The sequence below is a fragment of the Pipistrellus kuhlii genome, unplaced genomic scaffold, assembly GCF_014108245.1.
Source record: "Pipistrellus kuhlii isolate mPipKuh1 unplaced genomic scaffold, mPipKuh1.p scaffold_m20_p_5, whole genome shotgun sequence".
In the NCBI taxonomy this organism is placed as follows: domain Eukaryota; kingdom Metazoa; phylum Chordata; class Mammalia; order Chiroptera; family Vespertilionidae; genus Pipistrellus; species Pipistrellus kuhlii.
Genome location: NW_023425551.1, coordinates 3,750,728 through 3,770,114, shown reverse-complemented (window position 1 = coordinate 3,770,114; position 19,387 = coordinate 3,750,728). Strand labels below are relative to the sequence as shown.

The following is a 19,387-nucleotide window of genomic DNA, read 5'->3' as shown; positions in this document are numbered from 1 at the left end:
TGGTTTTTTTTTTGGTTACTGAAAATTTGGCATCTCCTTAGTTTGCCTTTTAATTTAAAGTGAGGGTTTATTAGTGAGACAAAGTGAAGGCAGAGCAGTTAGCCTCTTAAATTTTGCCCCTTTAATCATGGGTCTCCCATTACAGAGCCTGGGTTGAAAAGAAGTTCTGGCCTTAGAGAGTTTACATAATCTGTGTCAGTCAGGACTGTAGTTCTAGGTGCAAAATGAGGTGAAGAGGAACTGCCTTTGTTCTTCCAGCAAATTATTAACGTCTACAACTTCTGAGACTTCAGGGATTCTATGAAAATAATTGGGTCATGGTACCTGTCACCTCATACACATGAAATGCTCAGTAGATATTCTTCGAGTAAAAGCATCATGGGATACAAGGGGATAGCAATATATAAGATATAGCTATAATGGAACATTGAGTAGTCAAATACATCAAAAAGTCAAAAACTTTTTATAGAACGGTGGAGTTACTTGTATTTGACAGGGTTTCTCAACCTCAATATCTTTGACATTTTAGGCCAGATGCTCCTCTGTTGTCACATGTTCCTTATGGGGTAAGACTGCCTGTTGAGAAGAGCCACGAGTGTAGGGGATGTGTTTTGAGAGAATGGAAAGGAAGGAAGCCTTCCATGGCATAAAAAAACAAAATCAGGGAAAGCATAAATCAGGTTCATTTATTTGTAAAACAAAAATAAGCTATTTGATAAGACATAAGGGGGTGGTGTGTAAAACGGGCTAATTTGAAATGATGCTGGATACAGATGTGGACCTCTGCACACTTAAGAATCAGTTTTATTTGGGAGGCAGTTGGAACCTACCAGCTCTAACCCAGGGAAAATTTCTGCCATCTCCTGAGCTGAAGCCACACCCTCTCCCCTAGGCCTGCCTTGACCTTGGGGGAAGGGGAGCCCCTCCCAAGGATGTTCTTTCCTTGGATAACCTCAGTCCTAGTGTATTAGAGTTGTCCCCAAGAGCTAATCCCACTATCAGTTAAAACATTTTATCAAAATCACCCCCATTAAAAGTAATGGGACTGCCCTGCCAGTGTGGCTTAGTGCGGGAGCTTCATCCCACTCCCAGAGGTTACAGGTTTCCCAGTCAAGTCAGGGCTCACTGACTGGTTGTCTGCTCAACTCCCAGTAGGGGGTGTGCAGGAGGCAGCCAGTGGTTTATTTGTATCTCATTGATGTTTCTCTCTCTCTTCCCTTCCCTTCTCCTCTCCTCTCTAAAATCAGTAAAAGCCCTCAAAAAAATTTTAATGGTATGGTTTCTGTTTCCTGACTAGACCTTAACTACAAATACAGTATTTACTGTTTTATTTCTGCTATATGTTTGAAGTGTTTTATAATAAACTAATTTTTGATCAGTCTAAATTAAATATTTTACATAAAACAATAACTTTCCTTTGTCTATTTCTTTTTAAGATGTCTAAAATGCATAACCAGAGCCATGATTGTATTATATGTATGTTTTTACTTATACATTTATTTATATAAACCGTCCTAAAAATATGTATATTGCTTCTGTGTTAACTCATGTTTTTCAAGTATTGGTGATTACACACAACCTGATTTGCTGTAGTAGAAGTTTTCATTAGTTGTAAAAGTCTCTGATAACAAATCAATTTAAAGTTTTTTTGGAAATAACTTCTACTAACGATTCATAATCCGCATAGTCTTTCAATGACTGTACAAGTTCATCCAGTAGGTACTCTCCTTGCATAAACGTTTCAAGATCATGAACTGACGTGTTTATCCTGTGATCTGTGACACGATTCTGTGGGAAATTATATGTCCTTATTTTCTCTGACCTTCCTTTGGTTCCAATCTGTATATACAGAAAAAAAAGATGAGATAGTTAAATTCAGGGCAACCAAACCTACAAATTTCACATAACTGGAGATTAAACTCTTGCTTTATAATATGAAACATAAAGTAAGAACCAAGTTTTAACATGATTCCTCCAGTAACGTGGGAGGGAGCATGTTAGAGGAAAACGGGCAGGGGCTGTCAAGGCTGACAGATTAGTTCTGAATCCTCTCTGCCACTTCAGTGCGCCAGGACTTCAGACAATTTATTTCAACTCTACACTTTAGTTTCCCTGTGTGTAAAGTACAAATAATACCTACTACACAGTGATGATGTGTACATAAAGGGTGGCACAGTATTCACATGTAACTATGTAGAATCTGTGAGTTAATTTACATAGTTATCTTCCGTGATGACCAAGTGATGTATTTCCCATTAATATAGTATGAATAAAATGTCTCTATAGTTAAAAATTAAATAATAGGAAGAAAGTTCAGTTGGCTTTCCATCTCATTATATTCAGAATGGAGATGCCATGCATCTTTAGTAAGTGATTAAAAGTCTGAGAAAAACGTCCTGCATAGGTATAAGATTACTATAAAAACAGAATTAAGTGTTTATCCTTTAGAAGTATTTTCACTGCAGTTTTACCTGAATCTTTCTAGCATTGTATCTTTTACTTGTTTCTTCTTCAAGCTGCATGCTGTATAGTTTTGCACGTAACTTTTTCATAGCCATCTCTCTATTTTTCAGTTGAGATCGCTCTTGTTGGCATTCAGAAACAACACCTGAATAGTGTTATGAGAATTGAAAGAGTTTTAATTAAAAAAAATTACCTAGGAATACTCCTTTTCCTTCTCATCCTTTTTTGTCTTCCTTTATGAGACAAACAGGATTCTAAGACTTAATTTTTAGTTATGAGAAAACTCAAAATTTAAGTGCGAACTACAGCACAAAGTACTTCCATATCGAAGGCATACATACTACACAATAAAAATTAAGACCCCGAGACATGTCTCTCCACTCCAACTGCTCTGAAGCTGGCAATGGAGGCAACCATGAAGAATGGACCTTTACATTTTGCCTGTCAGGAGCTGGGACACCTGCTAACATACAGAATTATTCTATTCATTTTGGGAAAAAAGTCATAGATGGGACCTTTCTACATGGGGACCCCCTGTCTGGGACAAGGATGCCAGGATGTTTTCTCTAAAGGTTCTGCAATAACTTCCTGTGGTGAATATGGTTTTTTTACCAGGTGTTATAGTTATTGTCTTTAAGTATCTAGTAACTACAGTATGAATTGTTCTGAGAATTTCACCCTCCCTTACAGTAAGGACATACTACCAGCTGCTAACTAGTTAGTTTCTGATACATGAAGAAGTGTTTATTCATATAGTCCTGCAAAGGACGCTGAGGAGTGGGGGAGAGGGGAGAGGGAGAGACTTGTTTCTTAGGACGAATGACCATCTTTATGCCCCAGAAACATCACATGGTCCAAATCAAGTGTCCTTCTCACAGCCATGGCACCAGACTGCAACAGAGATCTCCTGGCTTGTAGCATGGTAAAAGCTCTGAAAGCCACTTCTAGACTTATACATGGGATAAATCAAGAACTGAGCCAGATTAGGGAGGCAGTTCCAGAGAATCAGGCAGCAATAATTTGTTCTTGTGACGTAAATGTTAGGGGCAAACATAGAATATTGGGGACTAGCTATGGTTATAGGAAATATTAATCATGATCTGTTAAGTCTGATTGCCTTGTTCTGATGAAAGAAGGATATTCTAGCCTGGCTGGGAGTTAGAAACCCAGGGAGTCAACCTTGGGATGAGGTCCCTTCTCATTAAAGAACTGCCTGTTATGGAAAGACTAAAGGCGCGGTGCAAAAAATTTGTGCATTGGGGTGTGTGTGTGTGTGTGTGTGTGTGTGTGTGTCCCTCAGTTCCGCATGTACCCTCTCCAATCCAGGACCCCTGGCACCTGCCTGCCTGCTTGATCGGCCCTAACTGCTCCCCTATTGGCCTGATCGCTCTTAACTGCCTCTCCCTCAGCCCTGCACCCAGGACCCAGGATTCCCTCCTCCAGCTGGCCACAGGTACCTGGGCTTCCCTCCCTCTGGTCAGCCATAGGCACCTGGACCCAGGCTGGCTTCTCCCCAGGCTAGCCACAGCCTCAGGGGATCATGAATGGGTGGCTTTGCATGGGCCACAACTGCAGGCACCTGGGACCATGGGCGAGCAGCTTCTCTCTCTCCTGGGCCACAGGCGCTGGCGCCTGGGACTGCAGTCAGGTGGCTTCACCCAGGCCTTGCTTTGTCAGGAATGCTCAAATATGATTTAAAAAACTAATAATTTAATATGAATTGCTTCTTTATACCCTCAAGGAGGTATCATAATTTAAAAAATTTCAACATATTGAATAGAAACATATATTAAAAAGTTAATCCTATTAATTACCAGAGATCATCACTCTTAATGGTTTTCAATATTTCCATCCATTTTTTTTTGTTCTAGTCCTATGTATAAATAAGACATCATCTTAAAGTTTAACAGAAGTTCCTCATATTTAAGAATATAAAAGTACATCAAACTATCCTTCCCATAACCACTACTGGTCAATGGGATTTATACCTGTTAGAGAAAGGTCACTGTAAGAGAGTCTTGTATTCTCTTTCTAGATAACTCGGGTTTGCTCTCCATCTGCTTTTTATTACAAGTGAATCATTGCAGTTCTACCTAACAGGATACTGCAGGCTCAGGAAGTATTTATATAGCTCCAATGCTAAACTATTAGAACCCCTGACGGTCTGTTCATGGACTTAATGGAAAGAAGACCCTGAAATTATATGGAAAACTTTGCATAAATGCATGTTTCTGGGTAAGGGATCCAAGCTCTCATTTCCTCAAAAGAATCTAAAACTAAAGAAAGCTAAAAACTAGTGATTTAGCAGGGGTCTTCAAACTACGGCCCGCGGGCCACATGCGGCCTGCAGACGAGTCTGATCCGGCCCGCCAGGTTATTTGGGCAGTGAGCGCAGCCGAGGTGTTACAGTAGGAATTAGTAGTTCATATAGTCTGGCCCTCCAGCTCTCTGAGGGACCGTGATCTGGCCCCCACTTTAAAAAGTTTGAGGACCCCTGATTAGAGCATCTATACTAATAAAAGGTTAATATGCGAATTAGGCCAGACATCTTCTGGACAAAGCCACGGTAATGGGGGCTGAGGCAGAGGCGGTTAGGGGCAATCAGGCTGGCAGGGGAGAGTGGTTAGGGGTGATCAGGCAGGCAGGTGAATGGTTAGGAGCTAGCAGTCCTGAAATACGAGAGGGATGTCTATGACTGCCAGTTTAGGCCTGATCCATATGGGACTGGGCCTAAACTGGCAGTCTGACATCCCCTGATTTCTTTCTTCAATATTCTGTGTTGAAGAAGTGAGTACATACCTGTTGGAAGATGAACTATCCGGACAGCACTGTCAGTGGTATTTACATGCTGCCCCCCAGCTCCACTGGCTCGCTTAGTATCAATTCTCAAGTCTTTAGGATTAATCACTAGATTAATCTGTACATAAGAGGAAAATCTGGTGTTAAAAGTATTACATATATGAACTCTTCAAAAGAATGAAATAGCCATTTAGAAATACATGTTATGTATAGAACTTATGAAATTTAGAAGATTTAATAGAAGGTAGTTAGAAGGATACAATTTTTTAAACTTTTCATTTTGGAAGAGTAGCAGATCAAAATATACTATAAAACAAACCTAATACTCAGAAACTGGACTTCTCTATAAATTATCCTCTTCTAACCATAAGAACAGCAGAACTTATGTTACTATTAGAAATGTAAATTAGAAATCTCATTTGAGCTGAAATGAGATTTTGCCAAATATTTCTGAGTTCAAGACTTTGGCAGATGGGAAAAACAACGCTAGCTTAAGAACTATGGGAAAGGCATATTTTGTTTACTTTTAATTAAAGGAGGACTTAAATATTTTTGGAGGCAGAGGCAAAGGAAAATTGCCAAGCCAAGACTCAATTCATAAAAACACTGAAATCCAATGCCAGGCTAATGCTCTGTCCTGGGAATCACCATCAGAAGCACTGGATTAAAAAAACTTTCATGAATTACCGTGGACCACTCTGTACCATGTCTACAATCTACCAGTAAGAATCCTGCCATCCACAAGCCCTCCCTTCCTCTCTACAAGGTGCTAGAAGAATTAGATGATTCATGGACCTCACTTTACACCTTTTCTGGAAAACTCTCTTCTTCCATCCTCAAGATGCTTGAACCAAAGTGATTAGTATCTACATATGGCTCCTGTTACATAGTCAAATAGCACTTTCATCCCCAATTAATAAAGAGAAACCCTTAATTAAACTTCCTTCTCAAATCATATCATTTTGAAAGACAAGTCAAATATTTCTTATCACTTTTCAGCAGAAGAGATGTGATACAGAACATCCCCACTATTTTATAAATATTATAAAAACTGAGATTTTTCTTTGTGAGAAGAAAGTATACTCATTGTGAACATTAAGAATATGTTTCCATTTTAATGTGAGTGGGTTATGAAGTAGTAATTGTCACCTTGTTGAAACAGGATTCCTGCTATTGATACTCTTGAGAACCAATCAACACAAAGCAAAAGTCATACAGTCTTAATCTCTAATTAAATTAGGTTAATACTATTTCTCCTGAAGAGATGATCTCAATATAACTGCTTTAAACTTCACAGTAGAGAAAACTTAATAGACAGTGCACAAATTGATGATTTACATATCCTTAATTCTTCCCATCTATAAAAATAAAAGTGTAATATTCTAATTAGACGGATGATCTTCCAGACAAAGCCAGGGCTGCGAGGGAAGCCTGGGTCCCGGGTGCCTGCTGGTGGCCAGAGGGAAGCCAGTGCCGGCAGCCAAGGGCAGGAAGGCCTCCTATTGTGTGAATTTTGTGCATCAGGCTCCTGGTCCTATCTTATATAATAAAAAGCTAACATGCAAATCGACCGAAAGGCAGAATGACCGGTTGCTTTGATGCACACTGACCACCTGGGGGCACATGCTCAATGCCGGCACTAACCCCTGGAGGTCAGTGAGCTCCCACAGGGAGAGCACCGCTCAGAAACCCTCAGCCGAGTCCACGGCTGGTGAGTGCAGCAGTAGTGGCAGGAGCACTAACAATGTCTGACTGACGGCCTAGGGCCCTAGGCTCACTCCCCGTGCACTGGGTCTCTGGTCTGTTACAAAGCCATCCTTATTGGACTGATATACATTTCCAGAACTAACCCAAAGTCTGTGATGAAGGCCAAATATGACCAGGAGACACACAATTCAGTCAAGTGAGTGTCACTCTGGGACAAAGCGCTGTGCTAGGCCCATGGTTCCCAGGAGAGGGGACTGTGATCCTTACCTCGGTGGGCAGGGGCAGTATCGCCACGGTCATGGTGCTGGTGTGAATGCGGCCCTGCTTCTCTGTCTTGGGCACTCGCTGCACTCTGTGCACACCTCCTTCAAACTTCATGTGCCGATAGGCCTCTGCACCCCCAATGCTGGCAGACGCGTGTCTAAGCCCCCCTTCAAAGCATGGGGAAAACAGAATCCTTTCTTTATTCTTATCATTTATTAACATCTGACCATCACTTCTACCATTTTGAGACATATTTTAAAAAGCTACAAAACAACCTATAGATGGTAAAATATGCTGAAAAACTTGAACAAGTCTATGATGGTGTTTTAATACGTAATATATTTATTGCTACCCTAAAGCATTTATGGTGTTTACTGGCTCAATAACACATCTAAAATACCACTTTTAAAAGACAGTCATTCAGTGGTTAGTACTGACTAACATTTTTTAGGCTCTTGACATATTTGCATTCAAACTTATTTAAGTAAATGATGAGCATAAAACTACTTAAGCATCCTTACAAATACATTCGAAAGCCTAGACTTCCCAACTCTTTTCTTAGGTCACACGTAGATAAAGCTACACTTTCCCCAAAACAAATTAAACAGTTCACTGACCTATTTCACTTGGAAAATATTCCAGGGTTTCAAAATGCCATCTTTTAAAAGCAGCATATTGCTGATACATATCAAACATCTCTGACGTAAACAACATTGCCTCCTGACCCCCAACGCCTGCAGTTACCTCCAGGATCAAATCATTTTCATCTGTTTCTTCTGAGGGAACCAAAAGTGAGATAATCTGTAAATAAAATAAAAAAACCACCCCTTCTGTAATAAATCATTACTTAAAACTTTGAAAAGGAGGTAAATGGTTAAATGCAGGATTTTAATATTACCATCTATGTTATAAATGTTTTAAGTTCAGCTAAAACTTACAGGGTTTTTTTTTTTTTTTTGGTGTTCACGTATACTTTAGTTTTTTATTCAGTGAATGATGAAGTACTTGCTGTGAGTAGAACACTATTGTGTGAAGAAAGCAAAAGAATCTATCCTTTTGAAATGTCCAACCTAGTATGATAGAAAAAAACTGCATTTAAAAAAAAATCTTTAAGTGGAAAAGAAACTTGCAATTTTGGAAGTGAAAAGGCCCTTGGAAAACCTGGTACAATTCCCTCATTTTACACCTGTAAAATGAGGTTAACAAAAGTCAATGATTGGTTAAATATTCTACTCACTGTCTATTTTATATAAACAAGAGAGAGGATATAGAATAACAATATTACCTTGCCTTTTTGGCAAATTCTATTCATGAACATTTATCTTTCTGCCAGAGTTTTATAATTCTTTTAGAATGATAAAAATACCTTTTTCCAACTTTAAAAAACAGCTTATATTTCTAAATACCAATAAACTATTTAAGTCCTAAGTTGTTTTTATTAACATCTAATAAAAGTCTTTAGAAATAACATTACTAATGCTACTTTATTCTTTGTATAAATACTATACCTGATGCTTCAATTGAGCTATTTCTTTTTGACAGGAAGCTATTTCATTCTCTGCAAGTTTCCTTAGGTCTTCATTTTCATCTAAGAGATAAAGGCAATAGTAGGTTAAGTTTTCTTTAATTATTGCTAAATTGCCAACAGAATTTAAGGAAATAATTTTATTGTTGTTGTAGCTGAATGGAAAAAATAAAATACCTTTCTTATCCTTTTAATAACTGCAATGACAAATAGCATTTTATGCGTTTGTTTTCATAAACTTGTAGCTTTAAAAATATTTTGCTGATAAAGCATTAAATAAAATGAAAAAATAAAAGGTAATCTAGCCAAAACCGGTTTGGCTCAGTGGTAGAGCGTCGGTCTGCGGACTGAAAGGTCCCGGGTTCGATTACGGTCAAGGGAATGTACCTTGGTTGTGGGCACATCCCCGGTGGGGTGTGCAGGAGGCAGCTGGTCAATGTTTCTCGCTCATCGACGTTTCTAACTCTCTCTCCCTTTCCCTTCCTCTCTGTAAAAAATCAATAAAATATATTTTAAAAAAAAAAGGTAATCTATATAAAGAAGCTTTTGAACTATCTTTAATTCTACCTACATGGAATGTTCATATTAACAAATATTCTTTGAGTTTCTCCTAAATCGCTGAATTGGACTCTGCTTAACCCTGACCTTGACTGTTGCACTAGCCTTCACGTCACCTTCACCCTCTCCAGGCTGGCTTGTAAACCGCCACTTCCAGCTTCCTGAGCCACCAATTTATTCTGAACATCCACTCCCCAATCTAAAAACTTCTGCTGGCTCCCTTCAGCCAACAGGACAAACCAACCTTTTTGCATTAGTGTTTGATGCTTCCCTTGCAATCCTCCAGCCCCCACAGCCTCGCCTCTCCCGCGGTTTAAGGAAGAGTCCGGTGATTAAAAGCACAGGATCTGGAGTCATTCCAAGCCAAACTCTGTTCCTTAAAAAGCTGTGTAATCTCCGTGGCTACTTTCCCTCCATGCTGCAGGCTCCTCTTCTCTCACAGAGGCCAACAGTACCGACCTTCTGGTTTGTTATATGAACCGGATGAATGAATAGCTCAGGAAAGCTAAGCCAAGCCTGGAGTATGTATGGTAAAGGATCCATAAGGGTTAAACTACATTATGTCCTCTAAGGATGGGCCTTTATTCTTTTTTTTTTTTTAATTGATTTTCATTGTGAAAGTTTTACAGACGTCCCCGTTTTCCCCCTTGAACCCCTCCACCTCACACACACACTCCCCAGGCCTTTACCGCACATAGTCTGTGTCCATGGATTATGCATACAGGCCTTCCCAAGAAGTTCTCCTTGCTCTAGGTCTATTCCGATACCTGTTCTCATTTTTAGCTGTGTTATACTTAATTCTCTTTCCCCAAATAACACGGTGACCCCCTCGAGAGCCCTGCTACCCAGTGAACTGTCCATGAACCAGACAATAGTTTGGCAGCCCTGAGAGCTTATCGAAAGGCAGACACTTAAGCTCCATCCAGATCTGAATGCATGCTAGCCACTTGAGAAACTTGTGAAAAACACACATGTCTCAGATTCCGAGTCACATGTCTGGTTTTACCAGGCGCCTGTCCCGAAACCACTGCAGGGGCTCCTCTGACCACACCGTGGGCGGCGCCGCGGGGGGCTGTGTCCGCGGCACACAAGGGTGAGGCTCAGAATGCACTCATCGGTGCCGAGGCCTCTGATCCAAAACCCAAAAGGGCTGCAACCCCGGGGACCGTGCAGACACCTGACCGGAGCTCAGCGGGAAATGCCAACGCCGCGTCAGGGGCCTGTTCTGCACCCCGATCCCCGGGGCGGCCTCACCGTGCAGCAGGGGCTCGGTCTCCCGCAGCTCCCGCTCCTTCTCGCTCAGCCGCCGGGCTGCGGCCGCCAGCTCGGGGCCGCGGGCCTGCACCGGGGCCGGAGCCTCCGCCTGGCGCTCCAGGAAGCTGCGCAGCGGCCCGCCGCGGGCGAACAGCTCCTCCACCGGCAGACACCCTCCGCTCCGGTGCCGGCGGCCCGGGGCCGCTGCCGGGCGCGCCCAGAGGCCCCGCACGGCGCCCCGCAGAAGACCGGGCCGCATCGCTAAAGCACACCCGGCCACGGCGGACCGACGCCGGAAGTGCCCTCCGGAGCGAGTCTCGCGACACCGCGCGGGGTTTGGAACTAGGGGCGAGAGCTGACGGAGCCCGGCCCAGTACACGCGCCGCCGCCCGGTTTAAAGGGCCTCCCGGAACTTCCGGCCAAGCCTTTAAACGCCGCCATGGTCGCACAGGCCGGAAGTTGGGGGCGCAGAGCGGAAATCGGTGGTGGCGGGTCCGGGAGGCCTCGGGCCCCTCCTCTAAACGCCGGGTAGTGAACGCCTCCTGGAACTTCACCGACTGGGAAAGCCTGAGGCCGCAGCTCGGTCTTCAGACGTGGAGGGTTGTTTCCCAGGCGTCGCGCGAGGGCTTCCGGGCACCGCGTGGGGCGCAGTCTGCCGTCCGCTCCGAGGCCGAGGTCCCCGCGAAGGAACTGCCGGGGCCGGGCCGGCCTTGCGTTCCAAAGATCGGATTGTTTGGAAACTGGGCGAAAGCGGACCGTTTCTTTTTCCATCGGCGCCTGAGGCTCATGCTAATTAGGACATGACTGGTGTGCTTCGAAGGCCACCCAGGAGCGATTTCACGACACCTTCCTTCCGGTCCCCTATCTGCCAGGGAACTTGCTCCCAAAGGCCTTCCTCCCTCACCCGATCTCCTGCGGGTCCCTTCAAATTCCTCCTTAGCGACTTTGTAAGGAGGCTGCGATGCCGCCTTCCAGTAACCCACAGGGAGCAAAGCCTTCAGAGCCTGACCCTGCGGCCTGTTCCCCCAAACCTCCCCCCAAAATTCTGCAAAGCGGATTGGGGCCGCAGTGCTGAATGTTCATGGACATAATGCTTTTCATTATTCAAAAGTTCCTTTCTCACCGACCAGAGGAGTGGATATAAGGAGTGAAATACCTGGCTTGCAAGGACTCAATCTGGGAAGCTCCACTATCTTATTCTTACGAAATGGGCTTGCGATGCCTCGATTCCTTCTCTAGCTCTACTACAAATGCACAGTGAATGGGAGAGGTAGATGCATCTCAAGTGCAAGGCAAAAATAGGTGTTGCCACTTCAAAGCTCCAACTAATCACCTTAATTGTGTGTCTCGGTTTGGATGTGTATTCAAGCCACAGGATAAAGTTGTGTTCCTTTAAGATAGTGGTGGAAGCCCATAGTAATTCTGGTCCGATGTACAGCAGGACTGACACAATTGCTCATATCTGTATTAAAACTTTGAGTTTTGTGTTTTTTTTAACCATAGAAATGGGAGTCATTTGAACTCAACATGATAAATCTCTCAGCTAAATTCTCAGTCATTTTGAGAGATTTATATTAATAAAAGGTGCAAAAATTCAATCAACCTTAAGGAACAATGTAAAGAATCTAGTCAAATTATTTTCCCAAGGATGTGTAAGCAATTTAAGTAATATAAATAAGTGTACCTTGTACCCTATAATGTTACACCAATGAGGAAACAGTAACTTGTTAAGGATATATTGGTGGATTCTTTATTGATTCAAGACATTTTAAAGTCAGTGTAATGCATGTGCATTTTACAATAATATCCATAGGTTCACACAATATGGTCCAATGAAAACAGCTGTAATTTGATTTACTTTGAAAACTCAAATATACATAGTTTGAGACTTATAAGTTTTCTTACATTATTGTCATGCTCAAATTCTATTACATTTGAAAATGCTAGCATTTTCAGTGTCTATTGTACATAGGTAAAATGATAAAATAGACCCAAGAAAAAGGGAACAAAACCCAAAAGTTAAATGGGAGGAAAATAATCTGGATTATCTGTTCAGTTTGTAGATACCTACAGTTACTCTGGCATTACAAAATAGCCAAGCATGGTATCTCTTCAATTGTATTCATGCATTCACAATTGATTTATGGCCAACTAATATTGGTGGGGTCCAAAATAACGGTATAGATTACTAAGTACAGTGAACATAGTAGTAAAAAATGACATGTTCAATATGATAAATTTTACAGAACGAATCACATTTAAATTATTTTTTATACTCAGCAGATATACTAAAATCATATACAGGAAACTGTATTTATGTCAAATAAGTTAAAGCAAGGGAAACGATCAAGTTTTTTTTACCTTATTTCAATATTCAGTGTTTATTGTTCATTGGAGGGCAGTATAGAAAAAACTCAGCAAAATAATTATCAGTTTAAATTAGCTACTCTGACAATTAGTAAGACTAAAGTCTTTACTATCAGGGAGATGTAGAGGATTAAGGTAATTATACTATTTTAAAGGAAAAAATTCCCCTCCATTAAATGAATATTCAAGCTAACACTGTTTTGGAATTTTTCCATTTCACTTTTCAGTTCATTGCATTTTTTTCATCGTACTTGTTAGCAATCATTTAATGGAAACTAACAGCACTGCTGAGGAATCTGTTCATATTTTTTTTTTAGCCCAGTATAAATGTCCAGTAAATTTACATGCAATAATACCTCTTAAAAATCTATCACTTTACAGTAAAGAAACCTGAAAAACACTATCTCAGCCCGATGATCAAGTCGGTGTTTACCTCTTCTGACATGTGATATATATGCCACTTTACTTCTGGGGTCTTCCTTCCCAAAATGGTAACACCTCTCTAATCATGGGGAAAACATCAGACAAATTCCAACTGAGGAACATTTTGCAAAACATTAAGCCATCATGCTCCTTAAGTCTGTCGAAGTCATCAAAAGCAAGAAAAGTTTGAGAAACTGTCACAGCTAAGAGGGGCTGAAGGACACAAGATGACTAAATGTAATGTGGTATCTTGAATGGGATCCTGGAACAGAGAAAGGTAAAAGCTAAGGGAACTTGAAACATAGACTTAATGCGCTGATACTGGTTCATCAGGTGACAGCTATCTCACGGGTGTGCTGCACATGGAAACTCTCTGTGCTATCTTTGCTGTTTTTCTGTAAACTTGAAATTATTCAAAAATAAAATGTTAATCCTAAATTTTATGAGCAAATATATTTATTCTTTTATTTTCATAGTAAAAATTAATTTTAAAATCATACTACTCTAATATTAAAAATGCTTTCTAGTCCCTGTTGATAGCAATGTTTGCTAATGGCCAATCTCATAACAATTTTAGTTCTACACCCCCATATTTATTTGGCAAATTATTTAATATTCATATTTAATATTACACACACACATCTAGCCATATATAGATCCATGTGTGTGATTTTTTTCTTAATTGTAGATTCAGAGTGATGTTAGTGAACTGAAAACAGTGATTTTGAATTACATTATTGAACAAAGCATGACATTCATACATTCTTCCATCTAAAAATAATCTTGGTTGTATTTTTTGGATGAATAACTAAATAATACTTTTAAAGTATGATTTGAAAAAATATATAGAAGTGCATTAAAATGACATTTAATGTATACATTCTTGAAAAATGGGAATTACTATTGAGCTGGAGAATTTGTTAAAATAACACTTTATCCATTTCATTTCTTTCTATGATCATCTGATAGAGAACATTCCTCTTTTGAAAATGAGGAAACATGCTCAGGATACATGGTTTGCCCAGTCATACAGGACAGAAATGTAGCTAGAAACCAACTTTGTAATTAAAGCTTCATATTTGTAAATAAAACTCAACAACCTATAGTGTGTTGCAAGGATAATATTAAGAATATTTCAGGGAAGATCTGAAACAAGTTTTTGGTATCAGTTTCATTGATAAATATTTTCAGTTGTGGCAAGTGAGGAACAACTAAAATTTTTACGGATTTAATGTTATTTTCTCAGGAGAACTAACATTGTATATTGGTCAGAAATTTATAAAGAACTGAAAAGAGGACATAAATAGGAGCATTTGCAAAAGTATTCTTTGAAAATTAACCCTTATAACTATCAATAGAAATACACATGCCGGAAAATTTTCTGGAAATAGCTTGACCACCTTTCACAATAATTTGCCACTGTACACAGTGCAAAGTTTTCAAAATTCATGTTTTATAGGGTCCTAGTTAAAGGCATTATACCTAGGAAATTGAGGTGGCACTCAAAAGGTTCTTATTTTATTTTCTGATTGTACATTTTTTCCCCTCAATGCATCTGATATACTGTATTTTTTGAAAATGTAATTTGCCGCAATTATCATGACTTATAAGTTGAAAAATGCATAGGAAAATAGATAAAATTAAAAACTAAGAATCAGATACTATTTTAAATCAGCTTAATATGGTGAAAATGTATTTTTGCCCCTAATAAGTAAACATCAGCTACCTTTTTCCATAGTCCTTTTGCAAAACTGAATTATTGGGTAAAAATATGATATACATTTCATTCTTTTAGTAAGAATCTAGGCAACATTAAAGGATACTTACTATTAAACACCCCATGCACCATAACCAAATATCAGAACTGGTCATCCTATGTACAGATTTTAAGATTTAAAAAAAGCAAAAAAAAAAAAAAAGCATATTATGGTCTTGATTTTTCCATTGAATAACATTGACATCAACATTGTGTTTTGCTATAGTTGTTCATAGGCCAGTGCACTTACTACGCTTACAGCTGCCTTGTAACACTGTTGGGGTATCGATCTTACCTTTGGATAACTTAATAATTCTCTATAGTAAGGAAGAAGTGTCATCCATCCATTATTAGTGTGATCTATGTACAAGACCCACGTCTGGCTCTCCAATTTATTTCTATATATTTATATATAATCTAGATCCTCTACTTTTCTTTCCATCATAGGCACTATAGAAAAAGCATTACTCTCTCTGTGTGTGCATTAGCAGATTCTAACAGTATACAAAGCTCTTGGCAATCTGAAACACGTGTGTACCTTCTAAAGTGCTCATTTTTCCTCCAGAAGGAATTCACTCACTAAGAAAGCCTAATTCTACCAAAACAAATATTGTGCTCTTGGAATGGTAGCATAGACACCATTTGAGGGCATTTATTTTATTATTATTATTATTATTATTATTATTATTTGCTTATTATAGCTCTGTAATTAAAGCAAATCTGTAGAGTTGCAAATATACAGACATACTCTTAGAAACTTTAAAATTAAATGAGAAACCCTCCCCTCCCCCCAAAGTAGAAATTTAGCACAGAAATGCTACTTAGCATGGTTAGCAATATCTGATGTGTAAAAGCTACTCTAGAATCATTTGCAAAACAACTTCCTAATCAGGTTTCAAAAGGATATACTAACTTCAAAATCTGTATTCTACAAATGCCCAGGTTATAGATCAGGACTCTTTATAAAGACCCTTATCTTTTACATTTGGTAAAATATTAAAAGTATTGTCAAACAGACAATTCATCTAAGAACCCAAAGTATCTTATAAAGATAACTTACGACTAGCAGGTCACCATAATATATAGTAACAACAAGAATATAAAGTGTACATTTAAAAGATTGATGCATGCAATATATCATAATATAGTACATATTTTCTAGTCATGTGCACCAATTTATTGTGCTTCAAACACAGCAACAAGTATGATATTACAACATATATGTGTATACATCATAGTAGCATAATAAACTCAATTCTAACAAAAAAATTAAATAATTCAGGAACAATAGAACTTCACAATAGAAGTGATGATTCTTTTAGGTTTTTCTTCACTCTTTAGGAAAAAATATGACTTTTTGTAAACATCTTTATCATTTTTCAACATATTACTGAAAACCATTATTCAAATAGCAAATATCTAATTGACAAGGATAAAGTATGTCTAAACACACTAACACTTTCAGACAAAAACAGGCATTTGTTAAAAGAAATTATCATTATAAATATTTCCTATCTTGTATTTTAAGTACATTTTCATAAATAATGTGTTTAAAAGTGCTGAATACGGTAGGATAGTCAGCAACGCCAGTGTAAACAGAACATTTTTGTTTTCTACTCTTCAAACATTTTTTTAAATCCCATTTTGTTAAACACTGCAACAGTTAAAATATTTGCATAGGGAATAGATAATAGCCCTTTTAAACTTATCTCCTGAATCCTATATAAATTAGAAAATTAAATTCACTTAAAAAAACAATTCTTAAAATGTGTTAAGTTTATGGAAAAAGAAACTTACAATGCCAACCGTTCAAGTAAAATAAAATTTAAAAAGAAACCCCAAAGTTGTTTTTTAAATGTTTAATAAATTAAAAAATGAGAGGTAGTTAAAAATGACAATGAAAACCTACAATTTTAATATCATCCTTAATATAAGGCCAGTATTTTCATTGGATATAAATATTTTTAAAACTTTCATTTTAGGTTACTCAATATTATATTTAATAAGTGTAACATTAAAAAAATAGCCTCCAGGGTATATTAATATTCAAATGTAATGTCTTGATATAAATCTGACTCTGACTTTTTTGTGTTGGTGCACAATAGGATACTGTTTCTTGAATGTCAAAAGTGCATGCCAATGTCAGGCAAGTATTTTGTCTTAAAGATTTAGTGATACTTTAAAAAATAATATGGCAGCTAGAAGATTTGAGCACTGTACTGCCTTTCAATTATGGATGAGAATTAATAGTTTGGTTCCAACATTTTTAAATTAAGTAATTCTTAAGAGACTATGTGAAAACAGTTAAGGTCTGAAATAGAGAATTACTAGTATCTTCTTTATAACCCTTATAAAACTTGTGTTGGTTAAAAACTTAGATTTTCACTTTCAAGGAAACTATGCCATGGGGATAGATGTTTTTCATCAACATTTTTGGTTATGCTACATGTAGGCATTCCTTTCCTTATATTTCAAAACTAAGTTATCAAGCTTATCTTTTTTTCCTGCTAAAGTACATACATTACACAACTGTTTTAGAACTGGAGAGCCAGCCTTTAATAAATTAATTACAGTATTGGACATGTGATATATACATAGATTCATTTTCTTCTGTTACAATTAAAAACAATATCACTCTTTGATTTGTCATTGAGATAGAAGATCTTCAAATTATTTTGTGCTTTTTTTCTCTTTTCATCTTATTATTTTTTTTACACAACAAATGCTTCTGTAATAAAAATGCCACAGTTTTGGCAGTGAACAACCAGAGGAATGCCCCATTGGGATTTCCCAACAAACAGAGATAAATAGCTCTTTTTTCATGTACAGATATATTGGCTTCAAAATGAGTGTACTGAACACAGTAGATAGCATGTTGAATACTATTGTTTACAATTTTAAAATTGGCTTTGTCTGTCTTAGGTTATATTTAAAAACGCAAACTACAGCCAACTTTTTTGGCAATTATTTCTGTAAGACCATATTGCACAAAAGTCCTTAAATACAGATATAAGTTATGTCATTGGATTAAATATTACAACAACTACATGGCAAATGAAGCAGTTTGACTTTGCACATGCAGTCTCTGGAAATACACTAGGAGACTGTTCATAGGACTACAAATACAGTTTGCTTGCAAGTAGAATGAGTGTTGAGTAAAACAAACTTAATTTGGCAATTTGTTGTCTTATGTGGCATTTTCTCCAAAGTTAACCGTGGATAACCTTGGTAAAAATGGAGACAAAGACCATATGGTTTTATTTTCACAGTAGCCCGAGGAATGCTAAACTGTCGTCCTCCAGGAACTCCGTGTCTGGTGTTATATGACAACTTTTATTTCCCATCCCAGCCCTCCAAAATGATTTCTTTAAATGAAAATTAAGATTCAGAAGTAGAACTGGCAGTACTTTCAACAAATGACTTATATATTTGAGAGTTCAAAAACCTTGGAAAAGAATCTCTGTGCATTAAGGTATATATCTGAAGTTGGGCATCTTCATACATGTGAGGATTGGGATCCAACAGATTTCTATTGATCACCTCTCTAACTCGAGAATCAAGACTGACCTAAAAAGAAATAAGAGCAATACATTAAATCATATTTTTTTCAAATTTTCTCAAATAGCTAGAGGTTCATGACACATTAGAGAAATTCCAAAGAGTAAACCCAGCTACCTAAATCTAAATCTTAAGGTTATCTTTTTTAAGGCTATATAACCTTGCATACTATTCTCCTTCAAAAATTAAACTAAAAAACAAAAATCAAACAAATAAACAAAAACAAAACAAAACATCATTTTTGACAATTTATATTTATTGTTGGGGTAGCAGAGAATTCCCTCCTACTAGTATGTGACATTGGGAGAGACCCTCTATATGGAACAAGGTAGATACCTTGCAAAGCATAGTTCTCTGGAAAACATTGACATCTGTACCCAATGCTTATAGTTTCATATTCCAAGTTATTCTTTGTCAAGAGTAGAAAACCAGGAATGTGGAAGTTCCTAATATAGCAGAAGCACAACAGAGATTCTTTATGCCTTAGGTCTACTTGGCAAGGCCTAGGAAACTATCATACAGTTCTCCCATCAGAATACAAGCAAAGATCTCTGTACTAAACATTAAGCAGAGGCAGCTGCCGATTGCACATCCACTCACGGTCTCCTTGACAAATCAAAATCCTGAAGTGACCTCAGGGTCTTTAAAATGTCAACTATAAAAATGGGCAGAATTTTCCTTGGTCATATTGGTGGTACCCATCTGGGTTTTTT

General features: G+C 38.3%; 2 protein-coding genes across 5 annotated transcripts in view; both read right to left on the bottom strand.

Moving 5' to 3' along the window:
* Positions 1-672: 672 nt before the first annotated feature.
* On the bottom strand, positions 673-10,912 carry MTRF1L (mitochondrial translation release factor 1 like). 2 transcript variants are annotated; one of them, XM_036414228.2, is made up of 7 exons: positions 10,571-10,912; positions 8,742-8,821; positions 7,851-8,034; positions 7,237-7,400; positions 5,263-5,380; positions 2,472-2,608; positions 673-1,839 (listed from the first exon to the last, which is right to left on the bottom strand). In XM_036414228.2, the coding sequence occupies exons 1-7, from the start codon at positions 10,827-10,829 to the stop codon at positions 1,633-1,635; spliced, it is 1,149 nt and encodes a 382-aa protein (XP_036270121.1). In that variant the 5' UTR covers positions 10,830-10,912; the 3' UTR covers positions 673-1,632. The 2 variants fall into 2 exon arrangements, with proteins under 2 accessions (XP_036270121.1, XP_036270122.1); XM_036414229.1 differs by lacking the exon at positions 10,571-10,912 and having other exon boundaries at positions 7,851-8,009.
* A 4,771-nt stretch (positions 10,913-15,683) lies between these two features.
* The window catches only part of RGS17 (regulator of G protein signaling 17), an 81,376-nt gene continuing 77,672 nt past the window's right edge, over positions 15,684-19,387 (bottom strand). For all 3 annotated transcript variants that reach the window (XM_036414865.2, XM_036414862.2, XM_045573388.1), the window contains one exon: positions 15,684-18,683. In XM_036414865.2, coding sequence (XP_036270758.1) covers positions 18,495-18,683 — 189 coding nt within the window. In that variant the 3' untranslated portion in view covers positions 15,684-18,494. The remainder of the gene's footprint in view (positions 18,684-19,387) is intronic.

Coding starts and splice junctions, on each gene's coding strand:
- MTRF1L (XM_036414228.2), bottom strand. CDS start 10,829: ATGCGGCCCGGTCTTCTGCGGGGCGCCGTGCGGGGCCTCTGGGCGCGC. Junction 8,035..8,741: donor TAGCTCAATTGAAGCATCAG/GTATAGTATTTA, acceptor TTTTATTTACAG/ATTATCTCACTTTTGGTTCC. Junction 2,609..5,262: donor GATAGTTCATCTTCCAACAG/GTATGTACTCAC, acceptor AACACTATTCAG/GTGTTGTTTCTGAATGCCAA.